General features: G+C 32.8%; 5 protein-coding genes across 9 annotated transcripts; 2 read left to right on the top strand and 3 right to left on the bottom strand.

The window, feature by feature from the left end:
* Positions 1-370: 370 nt before the first annotated feature.
* Positions 371-3,696, bottom strand: LOC105258471 (transport and Golgi organization protein 11). 3 transcript variants are annotated; one of them, XM_011269735.3, is made up of 6 exons: positions 3,626-3,696; positions 2,671-2,792; positions 1,897-2,130; positions 1,692-1,783; positions 1,482-1,633; positions 371-1,409 (listed from the first exon to the last, which is right to left on the bottom strand). In XM_011269735.3, exons 3-6 carry the CDS (start codon positions 2,123-2,125, stop codon positions 1,199-1,201), a joined length of 684 nt encoding a protein of 227 aa, XP_011268037.2. In that variant the 5' UTR covers positions 2,126-2,130; positions 2,671-2,792; positions 3,626-3,696; the 3' UTR covers positions 371-1,198. The 3 variants fall into 3 exon arrangements, with proteins under 3 accessions (XP_011268037.2, XP_011268036.2, XP_019885327.2); XM_011269734.3 differs by lacking the exons at positions 2,671-2,792; positions 3,626-3,696 and adding an exon at positions 2,482-2,664; XM_020029768.2 differs by lacking the exons at positions 2,671-2,792; positions 3,626-3,696 and adding an exon at positions 2,331-2,485.
* A 43-nt stretch (positions 3,697-3,739) lies between these two features.
* LOC112639533 lies at positions 3,740-5,391 on the bottom strand. Its single transcript, XM_025413870.1, has 4 exons — positions 5,233-5,391; positions 4,910-5,036; positions 4,171-4,736; positions 3,740-4,092 (listed from the first exon to the last, which is right to left on the bottom strand). Exons 1-3 carry the CDS (start codon positions 5,253-5,255, stop codon positions 4,200-4,202), a joined length of 687 nt encoding a protein of 228 aa, XP_025269655.1. The 5' UTR covers positions 5,256-5,391; the 3' UTR covers positions 3,740-4,092; positions 4,171-4,199.
* Positions 5,392-5,969: 578 nt separating this feature from the next.
* Positions 5,970-13,046, top strand: LOC105258468 (DNA polymerase alpha catalytic subunit). 2 transcript variants are annotated; one of them, XM_025413825.1, is made up of 21 exons: positions 5,970-6,053; positions 6,353-6,540; positions 6,705-7,035; positions 7,116-7,464; positions 7,552-7,917; positions 8,034-8,393; positions 8,463-8,664; positions 8,886-9,154; positions 9,251-9,367; positions 9,448-9,631; positions 9,713-9,841; positions 9,913-10,088; positions 10,153-10,393; positions 10,458-10,597; positions 11,090-11,295; positions 11,373-11,637; positions 11,747-11,921; positions 12,010-12,176; positions 12,304-12,552; positions 12,630-12,705; positions 12,790-13,004. In XM_025413825.1, exons 3-21 carry the CDS (start codon positions 6,797-6,799, stop codon positions 13,002-13,004), a joined length of 4,125 nt encoding a protein of 1,374 aa, XP_025269610.1. In that variant the 5' UTR covers positions 5,970-6,053; positions 6,353-6,540; positions 6,705-6,796. The 2 variants fall into 2 exon arrangements, with proteins under 2 accessions (XP_025269610.1, XP_011268030.2); XM_011269728.2 differs by having other exon boundaries at positions 6,038-6,053; positions 6,337-6,540; positions 12,790-13,046.
* LOC105258469 (pseudouridine-5'-phosphatase) lies at positions 12,773-15,541 on the bottom strand. The gene is made up of 5 exons (XM_011269729.3): positions 15,368-15,541; positions 14,146-14,350; positions 13,846-14,064; positions 13,506-13,738; positions 12,773-13,372 (listed from the first exon to the last, which is right to left on the bottom strand). Exons 2-5 carry the CDS (start codon positions 14,207-14,209, stop codon positions 13,193-13,195), a joined length of 696 nt encoding a protein of 231 aa, XP_011268031.1. The 5' UTR covers positions 14,210-14,350; positions 15,368-15,541; the 3' UTR covers positions 12,773-13,192.
* On the top strand, positions 15,489-18,939 carry LOC105258470 (lysine--tRNA ligase). Of its 2 annotated transcripts, none has more exons than XM_011269733.2 (9): positions 15,489-15,534; positions 16,009-16,159; positions 16,382-16,828; positions 16,954-17,199; positions 17,303-17,719; positions 17,915-18,108; positions 18,210-18,372; positions 18,542-18,651; positions 18,752-18,939. In XM_011269733.2, exons 1-8 carry the CDS (start codon positions 15,497-15,499, stop codon positions 18,641-18,643), a joined length of 1,758 nt encoding a protein of 585 aa, XP_011268035.1. In that variant the 5' UTR covers positions 15,489-15,496; the 3' UTR covers positions 18,644-18,651; positions 18,752-18,939. The 2 variants fall into 2 exon arrangements, with proteins under 2 accessions (XP_011268035.1, XP_011268034.1); XM_011269732.3 differs by lacking the exon at positions 15,489-15,534 and adding an exon at positions 15,766-15,936.
* Positions 18,940-19,147: the final 208 nt, after the last annotated feature.

The raw sequence follows: 19,147 nt of genomic DNA, 5'->3' as shown, positions 1-19,147 counted from the left end.
ATCGAACGACTCGAGCTACGCATTGACAGTTAGAAATTGGAATTTGACCAATCGGAATGAAAGGAAATTAATTTCTTTGTCCTGATTGGTCAAATTTCAAGCTTTAATGAGTCTGATACGCGGCCAACCGGATACTCGATCCGAGCCTTTGGATTAAACTCTATACACATCCTTATATTAAATACTTTATTAATATTGGATTCATTCCTTGGGAAATCCGCATGCAAATACCGATTGGAAAACAATTCTTTGTGTAAATTCTCCTTGTCGAGGATGTAAATATAAAAATTAGCTTTTGCGAGAGATGAATGCTTTTATTACAACTACCAAAGCAATTATCTACAGTATATGATCTAAATAAGAAAACTAATAAGATTTGAAGAGAATTTTATATCACAAAGAGTTTTCCTATTAAGAATAATCATTCATATAATATATATGCACAACACTCCAATTACTTTTATACACATATATTCCTAACATTGTAAAATACGTCTGTAATAATATAACTTTATTAGTTTTATTACTCGCAATATATGTTAGACAAGATTACAATCCTAAGTGCTATGGCCACAGAGAAAACGCAACTATGTATCGTTGAAGTAAATCATTAAATTCAGATAAGATGTTCAGATAAGCATAGATAATCGTCGATGATATCGCACGCGACAGAAATAAATTATTCCGTAAACACTTCTTTTTTTTTCATTAATACTGAGAAAGGAAATTAAGTTATATTGTGATGCGCACTTCGATCAATATTCGCGCTACATTTCCTACGTTTACATTGTATGAAAATTAGTTCATTTTATTACAGTTCTGCACAAATTGTTGTATATACATTAACAATAACACACATATATATATATATATATATGTCAAACCCAATACAATACATACGCATCCTTTTAAATCCAGACTTATTTTTAATACAGCAAAGACAAGCGATCGTCATATTTTCAATGCGTTTCATATATCGTCTGTCTATCTGCTTTAGAAATTCTAGCACACCTATCTTGTATTATATACGTCATTCACCTCTATTTTGACGATTTATAAGGCTGTGATAAAAAATCTTTGGTTATACTTTTTTACAACAAGAATAATCCAAGATTCTGATTAAAAAAACATTGCCTCTTCTAGCAAAGTAAATGTTTCCGAAATTTTTTTCTTTCCTTTCTTTTTTTCAATCAATAATTCAATTTCTGGTTAACCAAGAGAAGGTTTTCAAAATGAAGTATGCTATAGTTGCAATATACAAGATCCTGTCTCTCTGCTGACGATGCAGCATGTCTAATTCAAGTGCCATTACTCTGCGATTCAATTTACCTACTTGACGACGTAAGTGTTGAACTTCTTCACTGGGTTGCAAAGAAACATCGAGAGCATTGTAAGAGGGAGTTTGTTCTCTACACAGTAAACATACAAAGAATAAGAATTAAAATATTTAGCAAAATCTCTCTAAAGTAAAGTCTTTATACCTGACATGCTTCACTATCTGTGTTTCCGTATTGTATGTCCTGGGTCTTATCTCATTCACTGGATTTACAATTTCATCAACATGTGATAGAACCTCCTCTTCATCCACCGCTGGGAAGTAATGATTGTCCAGAGTCAAAATTCTTGGAGGAGTCTGTTGAAAATAAGTATTTAACAAATGCCATCATTTTGCAATTTTTTTGATACATTACCTGTACTCTGACTATAGCAGGCTCACGCATTATAGTATTTTCTAAAACAATTTCAGGTGGTGGTGCCTTGGTACCAACATGCTGTTCTTGTCCTGCAATAATAAATTTTAGATTATAACAAAAGCAAAGAAATGAAATCAATATTATATAAATTAATCTTATAATACAAAAATGTACAATACAACCACTTAAGAAAGAATCTCACCAACAACAAGAATCCTTTCTGGCACATGCATTTCAAGTTTCTCCGTAGTATTTGACATTTGATTCCACGTTGATCTATTTGTAGCAGCACTATCTTCATCTGTATAATCCCCGTTTACTCGAATGCTTTTGGGGACTCGCATCTGCTTATCAATATTTGCATTAAACTCTGGATAGTAAATGCTTTCTATTTCTCCATTAAAATGTGTTGGACTGTGCGTCTTTGACATTATAACTGAAAATTTATTTTTATTACATAAAAACTGCCACATATATAAAGATTAAAGTATTAATGTTTGTATCATAAAAAGTATTCAATAAAATATAAATATATATCACAGTTTTTAAGCAATAAGCCGATAAAAAGTGTGCAAACAATGAAATGTCACAATCTAAGAGAATCAATAACTTTATTTAACATTGACATGATAGTACCTATGTTTCAATAAGCAAAAGAAGTGCTTTATAAAGATCAATTATTATGTTGTAATAAAACAAAAATATTTTCTTATGATGATAACGTAAAGACACAATCAACATGAGATGCAGAAGTTAGTGCTTCGTGTATTTCTTTTTTATCACTCACTCATCCATGACCATGTTAGTTGGTTATACAAGAGTCATTGTCGAACTTCAAGTTTCAAAGTTCTCTCCGGTTAGAAATTTTATCACCGGCAAAAAAACAATCGCGAATTAATGCAAATTCTTAAACTACTCAAGACTGATCAAAGAGAAAGTATCATTACGCGAATATTATTACAAAGAGAATATTTACCCTTTCGCGCCCTGATGTTCGTTAAACATAAAACCACCGCTCTAAAGTTCGTTACGAGAGTCGGTTTGACGGATTGAAATTCAAAGCATGAAGTATAATCGCAAAATGACACAGTCAGGCAACTGTCAGTAACATAATAAAATTTAATGCGCATGCGCGAGAATAAAAAGGTATCATTAAAATATCAATGATATCAACGTTTTTCAAATTATTAATAATATAATGAAAAGATTATTCAAGGATTAAATTATTAATATAATTTTAAAATGTTATATATTTTTTTTCAGTAATATATTGTGTTTAGCATCAATCAATTTATACAAGATGTTTTAAATCAAGTTCTTGTATATGTAACATCTTTCTTCTATATATAAAATTGTACAACATTAATTTATTATGATTTTTGAAGCATCTCATAAACTGATGAAGTGAAAGATAATCAATATTATTTAATCATTGTATTATTGATTGACAAACTAATATGCAAAAATCGAATTTTATAATATATTTAACATTATGTATTTTAGTTCAAAACAAATATTCAAAAATAAGTTCTTTCTAGAATTGTAAATTAAATATAAATTTTATATTACATCTACTTTAAATTAAAAATCAATTTGATCCGGATTGTCATAATCAGTAAATAATATTAAGTAAATGATATTAAGATGCAAAAAAAATTAATTTTGAAAAATTGTATTTATATTGTAATGTATATACTTTCAAATTATATTATAAGAGATGAAAAATCAAAAATGACTAATTCTTGAACAAAATAAATCAGAATAAAGAAATATGAATGATTTCTGTAATTATGTAAATAGAGATGTTGTTGTAAAGCTGTATAAACTATATATGTATTCTATCATCAGAAAAGTTATTTATAATGCAAGGAAAATATTTAATTTATAACTCCTCAGTTTTTTTGACATAATCTAACATAAATGATGCTCACAATGATAGTTCTGAAGTCTTGAAAGTAGATATCTCAGTACATTTAACATGAAAAATACTTATATCAGTGTTTTCATATATATCAACTTATTTTATAATATCTATTCTATTTAAAGCTATTATTCAATTATATAATCTATCTAAATACTTGAAAAACAGTTTGCATCCTTTCTTAAGAATTCGGATAGATTAATAATATCTTAATTGTGGCTTCAGGTTGTACTGGTATAATTATCCCATTTGTAATGCATGTTATAAATGGCATGTTAAAATGTCCCAATCAATGCTTTTGAACAGCTTGTAATAAATTTGTTTCTGGACATAAGCAAGCTTTTCTAATAACTGATAATTATCACTCTGCACAGTAAGAATGTAAATAGCCTTTTCAGGTGGGGGATTTATTCTATTACACAAATTGTATAATGCCATTATTGCTTTTGTATTAATATTCAAAATATCACAAATTATCTGAAACAAATATTTATTTGTTCAAGCTAGATAGCATATGTGAAATTTACATGAAAAATATACATATGTCATACTCACCACAACCTTTTTCATTGGAAAATTTTCTTTCATATATCAATGATTTCACCAGTATCATCTCTAAAATTTTCTGGATTCAAGCACAGAGAACTGTTAGTGTTTAAAGCATTACTGCTTGCATATGCTAATGCTACAGCCAGAGAATCCATTGTAGTTGTTTCATTTGAAAATAACAGAATGATCAAAGGTTTCCTAGTTGCTCTTGATATTATTTTGTTTATAGAGGACGAAATGTTATTCCATATATCTGATTCGTGATTATAATCTGCAGCTTTAATATTCTTAACAAGTTTAAATATTACTGAAGTATGATTGCTTATAGGTTGCATAGTATTTTTGTCCATTACATCTAAAATTACTCTTATAATTATACTGCAAATGATAATTATTGCTAATATATTAACAATAAGAAATATCAAATAGAAAAAATTTTTTTTCTCTTGTTTCATCTTAGATGATTGATTGGGAGAATTTTTATTCAATTCTGCTTTTCCAAAAGTTGTCGGTTTTATGGAACTTTGATGTTTATATATAGATGATATATGTAGCACCGGTACAAAATAGATCTGAAAAATAACAATTATGTATTTCATAAGCAAATCTCAAACAATTATATAATCCTTAATACAATATCACAATTAATACATCAGTATAAAAAGTCAGATTTATTAATATATTAGAATAATTATACGCAAATATAAATTAAATATAATCTAATCTTATATTATCAAATACATACCTTAGTTAGAATTTGTTTATTAAATACAGTGTTATCAGGATAAACGTATTGTAAGGATAAACGTTGCATGTATGATGTGAGTGGTGTACGACGTTTCGGTTGGTATGCAAACTTAATGCAATAATTTCTGTAAATAATAAATGTACTAAAAAGATAGCATAATGAATAAGGGAGAAACTCAACTAATTAAACATAAATATATATCAGTCAACATAAAGTTCTACGATAATCATTTCTCTTCTCCGCATTTTTGACACTGAACAACATTACTGTGATACAGCATACATAGGATCTGAAAGGGATTTCTGACAAAACAAAAATACCTTGAAAAGACTTTGCCGTCCATTCCGCAGCAGTTTAATAATCGGTGAGATGTTCTATCCCTTTTTTTTATCGTCGCACGAAAATAAATGTAATATCTTACATGGTAATTCCGCGAATTTTCAAAATCGCGGTCAGAAAAAAAAATCTCGAAGATTATGAGGCGCATTCAGAAATCCCATCTGGGATAAAAGTAGCATTTAATCTACCAATCAGAATGAAGAGATCTTTATTAGGCTTCTCTGATTGGTCAATTATTGCTGGTTACCTTAGGCCCGTTTCAAACTACTCATTGAGGGCCGGTTGTTCCAATTTCTTGGTAAATTTTACCCGATAGATAGTCTATCTTCGTCTCTTTTTTAGAACTTATCTGAAAAGAGTCGAAAATATGCTACCTGTCGAGTAAAACTTACCAAGAAGTTGGAAAAATCGGTCCTGAAAGTGATACGCCCTGATTGGTCAAATTTCAATGGGGAGCGTCCCGTTTGATCACGTTGCGATTAACCACAGCCAATTATATCGACCTGTGCCTAGGGTAACCAGCAACGATTAACCAATCAGAGAGTCCTATTTTGAATTGGCCAATTGGCGACGTGGTCAATCGGGTGCCACCCATTTCAACGTAGTCTGATACAAACTTTACGTGAACAAATTCATCGAGTTATATCGAATCGCAAAATATCGTGATCGATGCCTTATTTATCTCCCGCCAAAATTACTTGTCGACTGTCGAAACGTGAAGACGTGAAGTGGCATTTGTGTATTTCTATTGACAAACGTGGTTTGAATAGATTTGTAGCAATAATAATGGACGATTCGCAGCGTAAGTAGTTTGCCGATTATTTATGCGAAATTATCATCAATTTCTGGCTATATATCTACCACAGGTGTATTGTATATTTGTAAACACTACTGCATTTTCTTCCAATTTTTTGTTTACATTTAATATTCGTATAACTGATGATTTAGTAAACGTTAATATTAACAGCAAGTTAATCATAGAGTAAATAAAATAAATCGCATCGAATTAGTTTATCTTATTATTTTCTTATAAATATTTATAAAGAATATTGCACATTTTTGTTCTTTGCTAAAATATGTTTTAGCATCTGTGTCTGGCAGGGTTAAGCGTCAGAGGATTGATAAGACTGGCAGACTCTCAGCTTTGGAGAAACTGAAGGAAATTCGAAGCGGAGGAAAACGCAAGTATGAAATTGAAGAGTTAGAAAATGTATATGACGAGGTGGATGAAAAAGAATACAGCAATACTGTTTTGAAACGTCAACGAGACGATTGGATAGTTGATGATGGTATAAGAGTTTTTCTTATTTTATAAAGAAACATAAAATATCTTATTATAAGTAAAACAGACTTTATATTAAATAGCAATTTGTTTGGAAAATATTTTAGAAGGAATTTAAACCTGCTTCATAGAGATTAAAATATGCAAGCATTGATTTTAATTTAATTGCAGGAGAAAGTGGCTACATTGAAGATGGAAGGGAGATTTTTGACGATGATCTGGATGAAGAAAGCATTCAAGAAGCAAGAAAACAAAGACACAATATGGCTGGTCCTAGAAAGAAAAGAAAAGAAGAAAATGGAAAAAGAGGAAATATTCAAAGTATGATTAGAAATATGCCTTCTAAGAAAAACACCAATACAACAGTAATTAAAGATGATGATATTTTGGGAGAGTTGCTTAGTGAAATCTCTGTGTGTAAGAAAACAACAAATAGTCCCAAACCAACACAAACAAATAACAATAAAAATAAATTTTGTCATACAGTTCACTCAGATATTACGTAAGTTGATAAATTGTATTAATACATGTCTATATATTATGTTTTTACTATATTAATTTCAAATGATAAATTGATTACAGACAAAATTATCAACTTTTATCCACAAACCAAGAAATTAGTGATAAAGAAGTATCTGAAAAGTCAGAACAGCAAAATGTGATGAAACCAATGGAATCTAATGATATTGCACAAAGTGCAAGTCAAATAATTGAAGATATAGATGACACTGTGATATTTGATGCACCAAAAAAGAAGAGTGTGAATAAATCAGCAGAGATAAATAATTGTTTGAAATTAGAAGAGAATTTAAAATTAAAAGAACAAGATGTAAGAAAATTAACAGAGTCTAATAATATTACACAAAGTGCAAGTCAGATAATTGAAGATGAGGATACTGCTATAATGGATCCTAATGAGTGTATCAGAGATGTAAGTTTTACTTTTCCCATAATCTCATTTGTTATTACATTTATTATTTCTATAAGAGCAAAATTTTACATATGAAATACATTGCAGCTGTCTACTATAGATTTTGATGATGGAAGCATGGATGTTGATTTTTCCTTGCCAGTGAATAAAAATGTTATACCACAAAAGAATGGAACAGACATACAAACTACTTCATATAAAACTTCCATCAAAAGTATGAAAATCGGTAATGCCGTTGATTTGACGGAAATAGCGCCACAGTTGGTTAAGACAAAAGATAAAGAAGAAGTATTTAGGTTTTATTATTTGGATGCATATGAAAATCCATACAAAAATCCTGGAACTGTATATCTCTTTGGCAAGACTTATGTATCAAAACACGATGTATATTGTTCATGTTGTGTCATGGTGCATTGTATACCGAGAAGAATATATCTCTTACCTAGAAAATATGTATGCATATAATTTTTCATTAATTTTTGGTTAAGTTATTTGATTCAAATATGCTAATATTAGTCAATTGTTATTAATTATTAAATGCAGTTTCTTTTTATGGATCTAAATTACAGATAAAGACATCAAAAAACAACGAACCGCAATTAACTACTATTGAAGACGTATATAAAGAATTTGATGAATATGCGAATAAAATGCGTATAATGGAGTTTAACTGTAAAGAGACAAAGAAGCATTATTCTTTCGAGAAGGAAGGTACACCGAGAACTTCCGATTATTTGGAAATCAGATATAATGCGCGCTATCCAGCGATTGATGCCGATTACTCGGGTCCAGCAATAGAACGCGTCTTTGGCACAACAGTAAATGCATTAGAGCTGTTACTTATAGAACGAAAGATTAAAGGACCCTGTTGGTTAGATATTAAGAATATATCGCCGACCGCGGGACGATTCGCCTGGTGTTCGCAAATAGTAAGTGCATTTGTCATATGGTACAATAAGAAAATTGAATTTTCGAATACAGTTTATATAATGCAACAGGTGGTTACTTCAGACATGGACAATATATCGCTATGTTCCCAAGAAAAATCCAAGCCACCAATGGTAATAGCGACCCTAAATGTGAGGATGTCCTTGAATGCAAAGTTGCAGAACGAAGTAGTGATGGTTGTTGTATTGATTCATCACAAGTATAATGTCGACAAAGAACCACCAAAACCACCTTATGATCGCCAATTTTGCTGTATGTTTATTTTTACATCATTTGTTGATTACTTCACTTATAATTATTTTTGATATTTAAAAACAGCAATATTATTTTGCAATTAAATAAAGAACAAAAATTATTATATAATTTAAAAATACTCTCTTCATTAATCTTTAAATTGCAAAATATTTTTCTGTTTATCTATCAATTAAAATATTAATAAAAGCCTTGTGACTGATTTGCAATTTTTTACACAGTTGTCACACATCCTCGAGAAACTCCATGGCCGCGACAAATCCGGGACGCCTTCTTAAAGATCGCGAATACCGAAGTAATAAAATGCGAAACCGAAAGTGAATTACTCGAGGAACTATTAACTTTAATGCAGAAAGCAGACCCGGATTTAATAATAGGCTACGACTGCGCATTTCAATTTGACGTCTTGATGCAAAGAATGTTTTCATTAAAAGTGTCAAATTGGAACAGAATGGGAAGATTAAAATCTACAACTCCTCCTTTACTCAGGGTAAACATGTATCTTTTTTAAAAATCGAAATTAATATTATATACAAATCAGATAACGAATGTAGTAAAAGAATTTAATTCAAATTATATCTTTTAGGGAAAGATAATCCTCAATCAAGCATTTGTCGGTCGTCCAATTTGTGATATACAAATCTCGGCAAAGGAATTAAATTTGAAAGTCAGAAGTTATGATCTGCAATCGCTTTGCAGTGCAGTAAGTTGCATGATACATTAATGTCATATTCCTCGAAATATAAATTAATATCATACAAGTTTAATAAATATTTGTGATAGGTGTTAAAAACGAAGGAACATGAATGTAAAGAGATTACGCCGGCGGAGACTCTATTGTTCTACAATACAGCGGACAAAATTCTGAATCTAATACACATGACGTTAAAAGAAGCAAAATTCATTATAACCATAGTAATAGATCTCAACATTATACCGCTCGCACTTCAAATCACCTCTCTAGCTGGTATTACTTGCTTTAACATCTTTCTTTCAATTAATATTTTAAATATAACATTTTATATGTACCATCAATCTTCGAACGTAGGAAATATCTTATCGAGAACACTGTTAGGCGGAAGAGCAGAAAGAAATGAGTATTTGTTGTTGCATGCTTTCCATTTGAAGGATTACATAACTCCGGACAAGAAAATTGAGAAGAAAGCACGAGATGACGGTGAGATGTCAATATATTTTTGTATATTGTTATACGCGATTATATGTAACTAATGCTAAATCACGCATTAGATGGTCCGCGTAGAAAGGCTGCGGCATATATCGGAGGCCTGGTGCTCGATCCGAAGAAAGGTTTCTATGACAAGCTGGTGCTATTGATGGACTTCAATTCCCTGTATCCGAGTATCATACAAGAATATAATTTGTGCTTCACCACTGTACCTGGTGCGGCGTATGCCGATGTCGAGGTAATTCTTCGTCGCGAATAGATCAAAGTGCTTTGGATAAAAACGTAATTCGCATGATTTGTAGCAATTGAGTATTCCCGAATCGAATTTGGAGGCCGGTGTGATTCCAACCGAAATTCACAAATTGGTCAAGAGTAGACAGCAAATAAAACAATTAATGAAAACGCCGAATCTTACACCTGAACAAAAAATGGATTATCATATCAGGCAGATGGCATTGAAACTTACAGCCAATTCAATGTATGGATGTCTGGGAGCGACACATTGTCGATTCTATGCCAAAGGTCTTGCCGCTCTGATAACTAGTAAGTTGTGAAATAAATATCTAGAATGACACAACATGTAATATATATCCACTGTTGCTCTCAGCTAAGGGTCGACAGATTCTGGAGGATACAAAACATTTGGTTGAGAAATTGCAGTATGAGGTGATTTATGGTGATACCGATTCCTTGATGATAAACACCAATATTTTAGAATACGACGATGTTTTCTCGATTGGTAGAAAAGTATGGAAAATTTTATGTATATTAATTTATCATCAATTATAGTATTAAAGTATTAAATGTTTATATATATATATATATATATATATATATATATTATATTATATTATATTATATTATATTATATATACAGAATGTTTCAGACCACCCGTACTACCCATTTAAAAACTAGAGAAGTGGTTATTTCAAAAAAGTAAAAACATTTTCTTTATAAATCTTTTTCTTTATAAATGAAAAATAGGGGGTTTCATTTAAAAAAATGCACTTCCGGTGTGAATCGCCTATTTCCGACCGGAACCAAAAGTTGAAAATATCACCATTCGATAGAACGCACCCGATTTATAAAGAAAATGTTTTTACTTTTTTAAAATAACCACTTCTCTAGTTTTTAAATGGGTGGTTTTAAATGGTACGAGTGGTCTGAAACACCCTGTATATTATATATATATATATAAAATAAATGCTATATATTATACGGGATAATATATTTTCTAGATTATGCGAGAAGTCAATAACCGATATAAAAAAGTCGAATTAGACATAGACGGAGTATTCCGATACCTATTGCTTTTGCAAAAGAAGAAATACGCTGCTGTTGCAATGACAAAATTGCCAAATGGTCAGATGCAATTAATACAGGAACACAAGGGCCTGGATATTGTGAGAAGAGATTGGTGTCCATTGGCTTGCGATACTGGAAAGTAAGTGGACATATTTCTAGAAATTAATTTTATTCTCATTATGTTAAATCTAATATTATTCGTCTTCTCTCTCTTAGAAAAGTTTTAGATATACTTCTCTGTGATCAAGCAAGCGAAACACGTCTGGAGCAGGTTGTTCAGATTCTGCAGAATGTTGCGAAAGGCGTGAGAGAGGGGACGACTCCGCTATCGGCATTTGTCATCACTAAACAATTATCCAAAAATCCAGACGCGTATCCGGATAAGAAGCAATTGTCTCACGTGATGGTAGCGCTGAGATTAAATAAAGCGGGCGGTCGGATGTGGAAAGCTGGCGATACATTACCATATGTTATATGCGAGGTATCAAATTTGCAATCTTGATTCGCGAATTTTCCTGAGTTATAGAAACTGGAAAATACCAATAAATAAATGTCTGAAAAAAAAATTATATATTATTGTTTTATATTAGGATGGAACTGATGCGAGCGCGACGGAACGAGCGTATCACATCGATGAAGTAAAGAATAACGAGAAATTAAAGGTGGATGTCAATTATTACTTGTTGAGTCAAATATTTCCCGTGATATTACGAATCTGTGAACCTATCGAGGGCATCGACGATGTTTTCTTGGCCAATAATTTAGGTAACTTTGAACTTATATCATGAGCTTTAAAAAATGAAATAAATCTTTAAAAAAATTATATATATATATCTGTTAATCTGCTCTCCAGGTTTACAATTCGTTTACAAGCCGAAAACATTAGCTTGCGAGGCAACTCTGAACCTACCATTGGCTATCAATGACGATAGATTCAACAATTGTCTTCCATTGACATTTAAATGTAAAAATGAGCGATGCAATACGGACATAGTGATTACAGATACCATAACAGAGTTTGTAAGCTTACTTCGATACAATTTCAAAATTATTTCAAATTTTTTCTTCTCAGTGAAAAACTCGCATAATATTTATGACTTCCGCAGTATATTGAGAATATATTTAAGTGTTTGTTAATCTTACGTAGCATTCCGGTCGACAATTATCACTCAGTATGTGTCCCAATCAAGATTGTAAATTACCACCCTGGAAATACGCAAACATAATACAGAATGTGGTTCAGCTTGCTATGAGAAAAGCAATCGGCAGGTATTATAATGGTTGGTTGGAGTGCGAAAATCCACTTTGTTCTAACCGAACAAGAAGATTGCCATTAGATTTCGCGAGAAAGTTCCCGGATTGTCCAGCGTGCAAAGATGTTACTATGAGCAGAGTCGTAAGTTTAATCAAATACATTGCAAAAAATTTGAAATTTTCACTCTAAGATCATATTACATGTTTATTTATTTTCAGTATTCCGGAACAGATCTCTATAATCAGTTGTACTATTACCACAAGATGTTTGACATTAGTCAACCGGCTTACAAACGTAATGATTTTCTTTTATTACACGTTATATTAGAATCCGAAGAAACTGGATTAGAAGAATATTGATCTCTCAATCTGCTTTCAGATTTATTGTCCCAGTGTTCGCGAGATATGATCGCCGCGTATAATACGCTGAGAGAAGCGATCGACAGACAATTGAAGCGCAACAAGTTCTCGTGCGTAAATATCACAGGCATATTTAGCGGTAGTTCCAATGTAGCGATGTTCGGCAGTGCCGGATCGCGAGAGGATTTCGATGAATTAGGTGATCTGTCTGATGACACGGATAAGGAGATTTAAAAAGAAAAAAAAAACACATCGACCAAACAATAAGATATAAATCGAAAAGACTGCACTCGCGAAAACTTCTCATTAAATTATCTTTATTCGAGATAATACGTGAACTGTATATATATCCTATCTGCACGAATCCACATCTCACACATACGCACGCATACATGCATGACAAATCAGGAAAGGGAAATGTACTACGTCACATATGGTGGTAGCCCGAATTTTTCTGGTTGAAAGTCTTCGAGACTATTCAGGACCAAAGTCGCCTTGCTCGTATAATGTTTAGAAAGGTTTGGATCCGGTACCATAACGACCTGCATTCCGGCGTTCACTGCCGCTTCAACTCCGTTCGGCGAATCCTCGAAGACCAGGCACTAAAAATGACTCCGGCAATTAATCTTACATAAATTTTAATGGATGCTTATCGGTCAAAATGATATATCTCTTGCATGTGGAAGTATTTGAGAGTCAAGCTATCCGAAGAATACCTTCGGATTCGAAGATTACCTTCGAAGGATCCGGATTGTCACGAAAACGCTTGGCAGCCGTGAGAAATATATCGGGTGCCGGCTTTCCACTTACAACCTCGGGATCCGAGCCGCCGAGCACTATGTGATCGAAGAGGTCAAAGAGATCATGCCAACGACTGATTTTCACTTCGTAATTCTCTCGATCGGAGCTCGTGGCTAACGCGATTGGAATGTTATTTTCCTTTAAATGCTTCAAGAGCCGTACAGCGCCTATTATTTTAGAGATAAGATCATATATATTGTTATTCGAGATATATATTATATTACGTTATTGCATTGAATCTCAACGATCAATCTCGGTATTACCGGAGTATTACCTGGCATAGGATTAGTCTGTGGAAATAACTCCCGGCAGATCTCGGCAATTTCTTGTCTGAACTCCTCGACTGTTAATGGTAACTCTAACTCTTCAACTATGTAGCAGGCGACCTTCTTGATCTTGAAACCCATCACGTGCGCTTTATGCTCCCACGTGAATTCTTTGCCATAACGATTGGTGATACGATTGAAGGCCTTGGTGTACAAATATTCTGTATCTGCGAAAAAGAAAAAACAACTGCAGTCGAATTGAAAAAATTATCACTGTCCCATAGTTTTGGCAGAATTAATTTATTTACCGAGCAACAAACCGTCCATATCGAATAAGCAATGCGTGATCTTGTTGTATGCGTCGTCCGGCATCTTGCGATTTAAATCTCGGATCGGGGCTTGGAGGAATTTAATATTTCAAGTGCACTCAATGAGGAGATGAAGCACAAATAGCTCGGCTCGGAGGAACAGACAGTGAGAAAATTCTGCTGTAATCCAGATCAACTGCCTTATCTAATATGATAATATGTTTTTTTGTAGCCAATTTTTCTTCGATATATGAACGTATGAAATTGTACTTTGCAGAAAAATGGAGACGAAATCGTTTGTTCCAAGCGAATTTTACAACAAAGAAAATGGATTTATAAAGTATATTTTTTATGAAAGATATAAAAAAAAATATAAAATATGATTTAACGATAAAAGAAAAAAAAATAAATGTATATAATATAAAAAATATTAAGATTATTCTTAATATATAAGAATCATTTACATTAATTTCTTAGTGGATAAAGATGATATATGTATGTAATATTCTGAATATGTAATTTTGAAAATATTTGTTATATGTGTGTGAAAAAATAATATAATTTCAGTAAATAAATTATATTTTTAGAAAGGAAAGCTTTTTGGCGATATTCTTTCTAAAATTCTTTCGTTTTCGCGACAATCCGGATCCTAATTGATGTCAGCTTTTAAACTTCATATACGAATCCAAAAAGGAGGGAGAAGCCCTTAAAAAATTTTTAAAGTACAGAAAATGAGAAATTAAATATAATGAATAAATAAAAATATAAAAAAAATAAGAATATAATTATGCATAATTTAAAAAGAAAGGAAATATTGCAATGATAATAAAAATTAAAAACTAATAATTTGAGAAAAAATTGACCTATATAGGTCAAAGATCGCGCGGTTCGCGAGAAAAGGAACTGTACGTCAAATGTCACGTTCAAACATTTTATTCTCTCGCAACATGTATAAGAAATCATTATCGCGTATCATTCAGCCCGATTTTTGAACGTACTTGGACGTAAGGTTATCGATGTCCTTGATCAAACGTTAAGTAAATGACATTTCGTTCGCGTGAATGATTTAATACTTGGAAATTAACAAGCGCAATTTGACTTTTACTCGAAGATTACTCGTTCGTGTTCATCGTAATGTGCTTTTAGAAGAGCGACCGGACCGTCTGCGATTTTCCGCGGAAGATTTCCGTTTTATAATCGCCCGCGAGAACGACGTACGCACCTTAATCTCAATCGAGGAAACCTCGGAATCGGACGTTTCACGTGCAGCTCGCGGCTCGCGTTCGCACACGCAGTCTGACCAGCGCAGTGCGAGCGGCCGACCCTCTTTCACGACTGGTTCATCAGCAGTATGGCGGACGTAACAGAGGGAGAAAAGTTGTCGAAGAAGTGAGTATATGGAGAAAAAAGTGCGCGTTATATTATCGAGCGTAAGTTTCAATCCGTGGCCTACGATTGCGCGAGGATCCGCTTCCAGCGCGCGCGACATAACCTGGTGGTCCTGGTGAACGACATGCGGCTCGCGCCGCCACGCGGTCACCCACGTTGCACGCTTGACGCGAGATCCTGTATTCGTCCGCCCGTGTTTTCTCGCAGATAACGATATCTCTAAGACAGATCTAAGACCCTCTGACGCGAGCGCGTCACGTGGGTTAAAGTTTAATCCCGCGAGGTAACGACGATCATGCTCGGCACCTTGGGCAAAAGTCGCGCTATCGTGTCACAAACGCGCGCGTGGCTTGCGAACCGCGAGATAAAGTTGCGTCAGACGTCCCTACGTCGGTTCTCCAAGTGCGTAATGAATCGCTTGACGCAGCATCAGATCTCTGGAAAGATGCTGAAGCTATTCTGATTGTATTGCAGCGAGCAGAAGAGACGTCTCAAAGCTGAGCAGAAGGCTAAGGAGAAGGCTATAAAGGAGGAGGCTAAGGAACTTGTAGCAGCTATCAACAAGAATCAGAGTTCTAAGAAGAATGAGATCAAGGAGAGGAAGGAGGAAAATATTAGTCCAAATGTAAACAGTTTTGCTAGATAATTTATATCGTGAATATGTTAAGGAAATTTTTATCTTCACAAGTATGACTTGCAAAGAATTAAAAGCTTTTCATGAGCAAACAGCTGCATTTTTTTATACAATTCAGTTTCTGCCCCTTATGTTTCAACATTTCAAATTATTAATTAGTCTGTGTTATATAATGCAAAACTGAGTAATTCTTTTATTGTATTTTGTTACTAGGAATATTTCAAGCTCCGATCGAATATCGTCAGTCTACTCAAAACCGCCGATCAACCTTACCCGCATAAATTCGATGTGTCGATTTCTCTCACAAACTTTATCGAAGAGTATAGCAAGAAACTTAAGAATGGTGAACAAATGAAGGACACGATAGAAAGTGTCGCTGGACGTGTCCATGCTATTCGAGAATCCGGTTCAAAATTGGTTTTCTATGACCTTCGAGGAGAGGGTGTCAAATTGCAAATAATGGCCAATGCAAAACTGTATCAATGTCAGGATCTATTTGTAAGAGATACAGCCAAAATCAAGAGAGGCGATATTATAGGCGTTATCGGCTATCCTGCCAAAAGTAAAACGGGCGAATTTTCGATTATACCATCTTCAATTATTCTTTTGAGTCCATGTTTGCATATGTTGCCACATCTTCACTATGGTCTAAAAGACAGGGTAAGAAGTCATTTCACCAAAAGATACATGTTATAGAATTCTGCTGTAGAGACGATATAAATATATTATGTAAATATATTTGTAAAAATATTATATGTGTTAAAAATCTTTTTACTTATTATCAGGAAACGAGATTCCGACAACGGTATCTGGATCTTATATTGAATGACAAAGTTCGACGAATCTTTCACATACGCGCGCGGATAATCGCTTACATACGTAAGTTTCTGGATAATATGGGCTTCCTGGAAGTTGAGACTCCTATGATGAACATGATCCCTGGAGGCGCGACTGCCAAACCCTTTATTACGCATCATAACGAACTCAACAAGGATTTGTACATGAGAATAGCTCCAGAATTATATCTCAAGGTAAATAAATCTTTCCTTCTTCAAATTAAACTTGAAAAAATAAATTTATTCGAAAAACGAAAGAATGAGACTCAGTAAGATTAAAGCCATAAATATTTAATAGATGTTAGTCGTCGGTGGACTCGACAGAGTTTACGAGATTGGTAGACAGTTCAGGAATGAGGGTATCGACTTGACCCACAACCCTGAATTTACCACCTGCGAATTTTATATAGCATATGCGGACTATAATGATCTCATGGAGATTACGGAGAATATGATATCAGGCATGGTGAAAGCCATACATGGAAGTTGGAAGATAGAGTATAATACCAATGAAGGCTCAACACTTACGCTCGACTTTACACCTCCCTTTAAGCGCATTTCAATGATGGAGGAATTGGAGAGGATTCTTGATGTCAAGTTGCCAGCAGCAGATCAGCTTAATATACCAGAGGCAAATAAGATTTTGAGCGATCTCTGTGATCATCATAAGATCGAATGTCCTCCTCCTAAAACATCAGCGAGATTATTAGACAAAGTAAGAACGCAAATTTTTCTTGAAATTTTTTTTTAAATTTTTTCAATATGACACGTTTTCTTTAGATGGCATTTTACAAAATAAGAAATAATAGAAATATGTGTGAATTACTAATAAATATATGCAGTTATATATGCATATGTGTATAGAGATCCTAATTATATAGTATATATTTTATATATTTTTTTACAACAGCTTGTTGGTTCATTTATTGAAGATTCCATCATTAATCCTACATTCATCATTGATCATCCGCAAGTGATGTCTCCCTTAGCAAAATGGCATCGATCCAAGAAAGGTCTTACAGAACGATTTGAACTATTTGTTGGAACGAAAGAAATTTGCAATGCGTACACCGAATTGAATGATCCATTCATTCAAAGAGAAAGGTAATAAATTAATTTTTATTAAAATTTATATCATAAAAATACAATTTTTAAGAGATTAGAATCACATTTTCGTAAATTTTGAACACTAAATACGTGCATAGATTCGAGCAGCAAGCGATGGATAAAGCGGCCGGTGATGAAGAGGCGCAATTGGTTGACGAAACTTTCTGTACTGCTTTGGAATATGGTTTACCACCAACGGCAGGTTGGGGATTAGGTATCGATCGATTAACAATGTTCCTCACCGATACGAACAATATTAAAGTGAGTGTGATCAAATATATATTATATTTCCTAAAAGAAGCGAAAAAAAAATCGACATTTTAAAATTAATTTATCTTTTATAATTGAAATTGTTGAGAATTACAAGATTTTATTATATTGTCTTTTGTGTTAAAAGACATATAATAGATATATAATTTCCTTTTTACAGGAAGTATTGCTCTTCCCTCACATGAAACCAGACGAAAATCCAAATAAAAATAAAGAGATTGTTGAGGATGATAAAGCATTAAGTGATAATGGGGAAAAATAAAATAAAAGGTAATTAAAATATTTAAATGATAATTTAGAAAGCACTTAAAGCAGTAAAAAACACTTTAATATTTATTGTTAAAATGTAAATGTTATTTTTTTTCAATAGATAACTGCGGCTTATACACAAAAAATATATATATATATATACAATATATATATTTTTTAATTTTAAATTAAACTGCATTGAAGATATATAAACAGTGTTTTTCTTTCTTGTGTATATTATATTTATTTGATGCCCGACTACAGAACACTCATTATACAAACGAATATATATTTACAAAATCGCAAGAACACGGAGTAGAACAGCATCATTCATGTGTGTATAAATTAGAATGTTCCTTGTCTTCTAATGTAACAATTATAAATCATTTATTGTATTCCTTGTTTTTCCTTCTTTTCTTCACTTTTATATTATCATATCACATAGCAAACAGAATTTCCAAGATTACTTATTCAAACTATTGTTTATAATCTTTTAGTCATCAGTGATTTATAAGGC

This window comes from Camponotus floridanus, unplaced genomic scaffold (assembly GCF_003227725.1).
Source record: "Camponotus floridanus strain SB8 unplaced genomic scaffold, Cflo_v7.5 scaffold70, whole genome shotgun sequence".
NCBI classification, from domain to species: domain Eukaryota; kingdom Metazoa; phylum Arthropoda; class Insecta; order Hymenoptera; family Formicidae; genus Camponotus; species Camponotus floridanus.
Note: the sequence above shows the minus strand (reverse complement) of the source record. Positions and strands in the feature narration are given on the sequence as shown.

Coding starts and splice junctions, on each gene's coding strand:
- LOC112639533 (XM_025413870.1), bottom strand. CDS start 5,255: ATGGACGGCAAAGTCTTTTCAAG. Junction 5,037..5,232: donor GACGGCAAAGTCTTTTCAAG/GTATTTTTGTTT, acceptor TATTATTTACAG/AAATTATTGCATTAAGTTTG. Junction 4,737..4,909: donor ATAAACAAATTCTAACTAAG/GTATGTATTTGA, acceptor GTTATTTTTCAG/ATCTATTTTGTACCGGTGCT.
- LOC105258468 (XM_011269728.2), top strand. Junction 7,918..8,033: donor ATCTCTTACCTAGAAAATAT/GTATGCATATAA, acceptor TCTAAATTACAG/ATAAAGACATCAAAAAACAA. Junction 9,368..9,447: donor TGCAATCGCTTTGCAGTGCA/GTAAGTTGCATG, acceptor TATTTGTGATAG/GTGTTAAAAACGAAGGAACA.
- LOC105258471 (XM_011269734.3), bottom strand. Junction 1,784..1,896: donor AGAAAGGATTCTTGTTGTTG/GTGAGATTCTTT, acceptor TTATTATTGCAG/GACAAGAACAGCATGTTGGT. Junction 1,634..1,691: donor CTGCTATAGTCAGAGTACAG/GTAATGTATCAA, acceptor TATTTTCAACAG/ACTCCTCCAAGAATTTTGAC.
- LOC105258470 (XM_011269732.3), top strand. CDS start 15,830: ATGCTCGGCACCTTGGGCAAAAGTCGCGCTATCGTGTCACAAACGCGC. Junction 15,937..16,008: donor TCCCTACGTCGGTTCTCCAA/GTGCGTAATGAA, acceptor ATTGTATTGCAG/CGAGCAGAAGAGACGTCTCA. Junction 17,200..17,302: donor CTCCAGAATTATATCTCAAG/GTAAATAAATCT, acceptor AATATTTAATAG/ATGTTAGTCGTCGGTGGACT.
- LOC105258469 (XM_011269729.3), bottom strand. CDS start 14,209: ATGCCGGACGACGCATACAACAAGATCACGCATTGCTTATTCGATATG. Junction 14,065..14,145: donor TATGGACGGTTTGTTGCTCG/GTAAATAAATTA, acceptor TCTTTTTCGCAG/ATACAGAATATTTGTACACC. Junction 13,373..13,505: donor ACAATCCGGATCCTTCGAAG/GTAATCTTCGAA, acceptor AGTCATTTTTAG/TGCCTGGTCTTCGAGGATTC.